This window comes from Antechinus flavipes, chromosome 3 (genome assembly GCF_016432865.1).
Source record: "Antechinus flavipes isolate AdamAnt ecotype Samford, QLD, Australia chromosome 3, AdamAnt_v2, whole genome shotgun sequence".
In the NCBI taxonomy this organism is placed as follows: Eukaryota; Metazoa; Chordata; class Mammalia; order Dasyuromorphia; family Dasyuridae; genus Antechinus; species Antechinus flavipes.
Window position 1 is genome coordinate 407,219,147 of NC_067400.1, and position 7,848 is coordinate 407,226,994.

A 7,848-nucleotide genomic window follows, 5' to 3' on the forward strand; every position below is an offset into this window, starting at 1 on the left:
TTCTTTTCTGCTCAACAACTTTCCTTACCTTTCAAATCTGAACCAAGGAGCTATCCTTCTCCAACTATAGTTTCAGTTTTGTTTTATTTTGTTTTATTTTTCCTATCTGGAGATGATTAGCTCAATTTTCCAATCCAATAATCATCTGGCTTCAAGAAACAAAAACATTACATTTTAAATGGTTTAAAAATATTTTCTTCGTGGTTTTGATGCATATATTTTATTTGATATCTGATATCCTTTTTGTCTCAGGTTCTTTTCTTTCTCACTTAGAGTTTTTCTAGATTACAATGGTTTAGGAGATTGAAACTCCAAGCATTGCATTTTTAGTTTAAAAAAAAAGCTGCAGGCTTCATTCCTCTAATTTCCTATTTCCAAACAACTTAAATTAGAAATGAGCATATATTAGCCTAATGAAAAAGATGGAGGCCAACTTAGATTAGCTAGTTGGATAGAGCATTATTAAATTTTTATTATGAGACAATAACGAGGGTTTACCTACCTACAAATAATTTCTTTCAATCCTACGAGAAACTTCTATCGCCTGGGTCTCTGTCCAATGTAGAAGATTCTAATTTAAATTTAATTTGAATCTAATTTAAAAGTCAGTTGTTCCTAGATACCTGTAGCATAACTCTCTCTCTCTCTCTCTCTCTCTCTCTCTTCTCTCTCTCTCTCTCTCTCTCTCTCTCTCTCTCTCCTTTCTCCTCCCCTCAAAAAATCTTGAATATTGAATGAAGAAACAGTCTGTAAGAGATATATTATCTCATTTGTGAGCTAAACTGAGGGCCAAGAAGTTCATAATACAAACAAATCATGTACCGGCCACATCTCTATTTTTAGAATTAAAACTATTCCATCACCCTTTGAGTTTTTCTTTGTTAAGTCCATCTCCCAAACTTGTCTTTCAAAGGAATATTGAAGAAATATGTAGTTCGTCCGAGAGAACGCTCAAACTATAGCTTTAGTTGAATTACTCTGTATTCTTAAGTGCATTTTCTTATCATCTATCAAAATCTAAAAACAACCATTGAACTCTGCCTCTGAAATCCAAAACTAACAACTCTAAAAGCACGAGTCTTTCCTCTAAATCTAAATCCTCTGATAACGTTCGAGGTCCCTAAAGTCCCCTTCCCTTCAACTCCCAAGACAATTGTTTGCGAACTCTGGGCTTTAAGGGCAATTACCTTTAAATAATCTATTCAAGTGCAAAACATTCTAGTGGATTCCTGTTTTAGCTGCGGAAATTTTGGCCTGGGGAGGCGTGCTAAGGAGTAGCTATGTCTCCCAAGTCAGTCTTTCAACCTCATTTGGTGGTAACTAATTGATAAAGTGAATCATTCAAAACTAGTCAGGATAATTCTATGATTAATGTCCTAATTTCTAAATTGTGAATCGGTGTCCTGGTAAAGCCCCTAAAAAGCATAACGCTTTCGGGATTGCTTTCATTTGCAAAGGTTCAAATTAAGAGTAAATGACTGTCAGAACAAATGTAGGTGAACCAGCCTTTCCACGGAACAGAAAGGATTTTTGTAAATGGTCTATATAGAAAAAATGACCTAAATCTAAATGAATAAAATTAGCCCATTAAATGAATACCCACCATATCTCATTTTTGTTATCTTTTTTTTTTTTTTAAAGACATTTGTGAAGCAAGATATTTACAGATGCGAATCCAATGGCCATTGTGTAACGTAAAAATTGTAGGAAGAAAAAACCGCACAAATTTTACGCCAGGCCGGATTTTTTTTTTTTTTTCAAGGAAGCAGGTAGGGCTAGTAGTAGTCTCCCGGTCCCGGTCCCGCGGAAGTACACATTATCTTCCCTCTGCAACTGATTCGGACACTAGGGCTTCAGAGGCATGCTTAATACTTTAGTACTCCCAGAAGCATTCCTTCAGGGCCACTGGGATTGATTACAGTGTACCATAACGATGCTGTACTTCTTTAAAAATCATGTTCTTGAAGAGCCATTAATCTGTAGTCGTGGGGAGGCTCTTTCATGAAAAGAGTTAGAACTGACAAGTGCTAAGGCATCTTTACTGCTCTCAAACTCAGCACCAATATCTAGTGGAACCTAGAGAATCCTATGCCATGAGGGGAAATGAGCAACAAAAGTGAGTAGACATCAAGGAAAGAAAGAGGGCAAGTGCAGGGACTGGTTGAAAATGAGAAAGCTGTTGCCGAGAGAGGAAGGACATGAAGATAAACAGGATCTCCAGGAGAAAAGTGTTCTTGTGATCAATGGGGAGAAAGGAAAATAGAGTAGAGACACCTTGAACTCACGGTTCCCTTCTTGAACTATTCACCACTGTCCCAGTTCTATACTTCCATCTCGCCCCTCACTGAGCATAACATTCATTAGCTTCATTTCCCCGCCCACATCACTCCTCTCCCCGGAACTCCCCCTTCGGTTTTTTAGTCGCCTTTTGCTGTCGAAAGGGTTAATCTCTCCTGCGGGTAAAAACAGGTCCGCGGAGTCTCTAACTGGCGACAGATGGGCCACTTTCTTCTGGCCACAAAGGGGCCAGAATGGAGCGCTCCACGGAATACAAATGGGCAGGTCACGTGGCACCCGGGCCCTTTGCTTGACGGGGAAGACCATATGGCGCATGCCGGGGAGGAAGAAGAAGAGTTCGGGGAGGGGCGGGGGAGAAGAGAGGGAGAGAAGGAGGGAGGAAAGGACAGAGAGTAGGAGTCGAGCTGGAAGGAGAGAAGGGCGGGAGCTTAGGGAAGCTGCAGGCAGGGAGGGGAAAGCAGACAGTCAGAACCCGTGCGCAGGCGCTGGGCGTTACAAACCAGCTCCTGGGTCTCCTCCCCCACCCTCCCTCTCCTAGCATCACCAACTCCGCTATATAACCTGAGAACCCAGAGCACAGCCCCCCAGAAACAAGAATTCAGTCCCTCACAGGAGAGAATCCCGGGAGTTAACAGGGTTATGAGACGATCACTGCAAAGGACACATTAACTAACGCAGGTAATTATGATTCTTCTCGTTTCATCCCCTCAAATGCAGCATTAGAGAACACATACATGCCTTGTATCTATTGAAATACCCACGCACTCAAGTATTGGTTTACAGCATGTACAGCTCAAACACAGAAGACATAGTCTTGTGTCTTCTGTTTTTTTTTGTTTGTTTGTTTGTTTGTTTTGTTTTGGGGGGTGGGTGGGAGGGAGGGCGGAGAGAACCCTCTGAGATTATTTCTATTCAGTGTTTCCAAAGATCTAAAATAATTATTATTATTATCATAACTTTGTAATTTCTCATACACATTCATACAACTAGCTCCTATTGTCAATTTTCCCCCCTATTTTTCCATGTTTTGGTATTTTTGTTTTTTTTAATAAGTAAAGGGGATTGGATTTTGAAGGCAATTTTTTTTCCTGAGTTGGGAAAGGAACTTGAAGAGGCTTTTAAATCGTGCTCTGCACACCCACTTCCCGTCAAGAAAAGCGGATTCTGAGGTAGTTTAGTTTGGAGATAAAGAGTTGGAGAAGACAGCTGAAATCGCAATCGCTGCTACCTGTTACAGCAGCCGAGCAAGCTTCACTATTGGAGTCCTATATTTCACTTGAAGCCTTATTTCATTATTGGAAGCAGCGACTTTCCCACTGCTGATCATTGTAGAGGGGTGAAAGATTATAATTATTCCATCTTTTAAAGAGAAAGGTTTGAGCATAACTTTCAAAAGCCCCCATAAAAGGATGGCCGAATATTTCAATGGGCTGTTTATTAAAGAGGAGCTTTTTGCACCTGATCCCGGGCACAAGAGAACTGCTCTTTGCTTTGACCTGAACACTTATGAAGATGTGATAGCTTTTGCAAAAGGTTGGAGATTCACTGTTTGGCTGGAGGTAGGACTAAGAGAAAAAGCTAGTTACTTTTCTTTTCTTTTTTCTTTTCTTTTCTTTTTTTCTTTTTTCTTTTTTCTTTGGTTATTGTTGATGATAAAATTAATTTTGGAAACTTTTGTTTCCGTCTTCCAATTAATTTTCCTTACATATAATATCAAATTCACTTCCAAATGCAGGCAAATTGAATGCTGATATTTTGAACTTAAATCATTTTATTAATAGGAGAAACGGACAGAATTAAGATTTTAAAAACACGACACTTTTTTTGCAGAGATATTAGGGACTGACACATGCGGATACATATGAAATAGCTAAAAATGGATATGTATTTAATTTATTTTCATCACATCACCCAAACATTTAATCACTATAAACACCCTTAAGAAGAAGCGCATACATACATATTCTTCATATATATAATCACTGTTAACACTCACATTAACACAAGCTACACATGCCAATATAACACATTGGATTTGTCCAGCCCCTCGGGAGTTCAGCGCTTTGATTAATTGGTCTCTTCCTTACACAAGCATTTAGAATACAGTAGTGAGGTGGGGTGGGAGTTGAATTTCTTTCCTTTAAATATGGTGTTTCCCTTTTCCCCCTTTCTTTTTGGTCTCTCCTATTAAATGTAGGACTTGAAACATGACCAAATCATACAATGAGAGCGGGCTAATGGGGGAGCCTCAGCCCCAGGGTCCCCCGAGCTGGACGGATGAGTGTCTTAGTTCTCAGGATGAGGAGCACGAAGCGGACAAGAAGGATGACGATCTTGAAGCCATGAACCCGGAGGAGGACTCGTTGAGGAATGGGGTTGAGGAAGAGGACGAAGAAGAAGAAGACTTGGAAGAAGAAGAGGAGGAGGAAGAGGAAGACGATGATCAAAAACCCAAGAGACGTGGTCCTAAAAAGAAGAAGATGACTAAGGCCCGGATGGAGCGGTTTAAGCTGAGGCGCATGAAGGCTAATGCCCGGGAGAGAAATCGCATGCATGGGTTAAACGCTGCACTAGACAATTTGCGCAAAGTGGTGCCCTGCTACTCCAAGACTCAGAAACTGTCCAAAATCGAAACTCTGCGTCTGGCCAAGAACTACATTTGGGCTCTCTCTGAAATACTGCGCTCTGGTAAGAGCCCGGATCTAGTGTCTTTCGTACAGACCCTCTGCAAAGGTTTATCCCAACCCACCACCAACCTGGTAGCTGGTTGCCTACAGCTCAACCCTCGGACTTTCCTGCCGGAACAAAACCAGGATATGCCACCTCATTTGCCATCAGCCAGTGCTTCCTTCCCGGTACATCCTTATTCCTATCAATCTCCCGGGCTTCCCAGCCCTCCTTATGGAACCATGGACAGCTCCCATATCTTCCACGTAAAGCCGCCGCCTCACTCCTACGGGGCGGCCCTAGAGCCCTTTTTCGAAAGTACTCTCACTGATTGCACCAGCCCTTCCTTTGACGGACCCCTCAGTCCACCACTCAGCATCAATGGCAATTTCTCTTTCAAACACGAACCCTCCACCGAGTTTGACAAAAATTATGCCTTTACCATGCACTATCCTGCAGCGACCCTGGCAGGAGCCCAAGGCCATGGATCAATCTTCTCTGGCACTGCTGCCCCCCGCTGTGAGATCCCAATAGACAACATTATGTCCTATGATAGCCATTCACATCATGAGCGAGTCATGAGTGCCCAGCTCAATGCCATCTTTCACGATTAACCCTTGAAGAGTAGCATCGATTTTATGATCAGAAGGAAAACGAATCAACTGTGCTTACAGTGACTGTCTTGTTTACAAAGGGCAGCCCTTTGGGTACCACTGCTGCAAAGTGCAAATATTCCACGCTTCAAGTGATATATGTATTTATTGTCGTTACTGCCTTTAGGAGAAACAGGGATACAAAGTTCCTGTTTATCTTATGTATTATTTTCTATAGCTCCTCTATTTTAAAGAAAAAAAAAAGAAAAAGTAAAGAAAAAAGAAACTACACTGTCAATTTAGTGTAGCTGTATTCAGATCATATTAACTATCTGATCAGATAACAAAATCACAAGCAATAATTAGGATCTATGCAATTTTTAAACTAGTAATGGGCCAATTAAAATATATATAAATATATATTTTTCAACCAACATTTTACTACTTGTTACCTTTCCCATGCTGAATTATTTTGTTGTGATTTTGTACAGAATTTTTAATGACTTTTTATAATGTGGATTTCCTATTTTAAAACCATGCAGCTTCATCAATTTTTATACATATTGGAAAAGTAGAATTATATCTAATTTATACAAAATAATTTAACTAATTTAAACCAGCAGAAAAGTGCTTAGAAAGTTATTATGTTGCCTTAGCACTTCTTTCCTCTCTATTTGTAAAAATTGCACAATTTGAGCAATTTCTTTCCCATTAAAATCTTTTCCCCTATGATAAAAACCAGAATCATAGCTCTCAAGTTGACTCAAATGCAAGAGATTTATTTTCTATCAAAACATATCAGTTCAACACATTACTTGCACAAACTTGTATATAAATATTTTAAGCAAATGCCAACACCCTTTTTTTTGAAATCAAAAGCTGCTTGACTATCACATACAATTTGCACTGTTTCTTTTTACTCATATACTGCTTTGCATTCCATGATTTTACAGAGAATTTGAAAATATTGATGTTTCCAGACAATATAAATGCATGATTTTATACATACTCACACAAATCGTGTTTTGTCATATATTCATCTTATGAATCTGAGCCTAAAATGAATCAGGTTGTTAATGTTGGGCTTTATACCTATTGTAGTCAATTAGTACAGTAGCTTAAAACATTTGAACCATTTAATCCATAATTAGAACAATAGCTATTGCATGTACAATGCAGTTCAGAATAAGTGCTGTCTGAAATGTAATGCTGGTTCAACTGGAATCAATTTGTACTGTAATTTTGTTTGTAATCCTGTATATTATGGTGTAATGCACATTGGGATTTTAGAAAACACTCATCATTTGCAATAAAATAGTATTGGATGTTTGATCAATTGTTGAATTCTTCTTAAAGGTGTCCTTTCCCTTCATGTAAACAATTCCTATGGGATTATTGTTTAATTTGGTGAGATCATAAAAGGTGCAACATTAATTATTTGTAGAATAAAATTAACTAGAAAAAGTTCTGGACTCCATATTTTCTTTGCTTTCATTTTTTTTTATTGCTAGGCATTTAAACAAGATATTCCAGAGGCTAGAAACACACAAATGCAATTACAGTTGCTTGAAATGTGAAAAAAAAAATCCCCTTTTCACATTCCAAACAATTTCAATGACAAAAACCTTTATTTTTTTTTTGACAAGGTTGGGCATACTATTCCCTTTACAATTTTGTTCTCAACCTCAAAAATCACTTTTAGGTGAAAAAAGAAAGGACTCAGGGTAAACATCATTGTCAAAGTATCTAACCTTTTCTAATGTACTCTTTCCCATTGTTAATCTCCTAAAAGGATTCAGGTTACTCATCTTAAAGCACATAGACTATTTTAGGTCTCTTCTGTCCCCCACAGCTTCTGTTCCTGTCCAAAAAACATTATTTTGTCAAAAAAATATAAATTTTGCAGGAGAAAGGAGCATAAATTTTTCTGGTTAAACTGTGTCCAATAAATTAGCAGGGAACGTAATACCTATGTTTGAGAAAACTGGTTCTTTGCTTTAGAATAAAGCAGTACGGTATTGGCTTTCCTTGTCCCACCCTATGAATTCAGAAACCTAAAACTACTGGCAAACTACAGCAGATGAGCCTGCCAGTTTTTAAGTCCACTCCCAAACAGCTTGGCATTGCCTTTCCCCTAGATGTATTGACTGACAGGAAAGGTTTCTGGGGAATAACATTTTGGCACTAATGTCCTGGCCCTACTACCGTGTTCTGATTACTGTCATTAGTAGTTCCATTGTTTCCACTATGAAGTGGATGCCACATTGGATGGTTACCCCCTTTCCCAAGC

General features: G+C 38.9%; 1 protein-coding gene across 1 annotated transcript; it reads left to right on the forward strand.

Moving 5' to 3' along the window:
- Positions 1-2,662: 2,662 nt before the first annotated feature.
- On the forward strand, positions 2,663-7,023 carry NEUROD1 (neuronal differentiation 1). Its single transcript, XM_051986103.1, has 2 exons — positions 2,663-2,976; positions 4,496-7,023. Exon 2 carries the CDS (start codon positions 4,506-4,508, stop codon positions 5,577-5,579), a length of 1,074 nt encoding a protein of 357 aa, XP_051842063.1. The 5' UTR covers positions 2,663-2,976; positions 4,496-4,505; the 3' UTR covers positions 5,580-7,023.
- Positions 7,024-7,848: the final 825 nt, after the last annotated feature.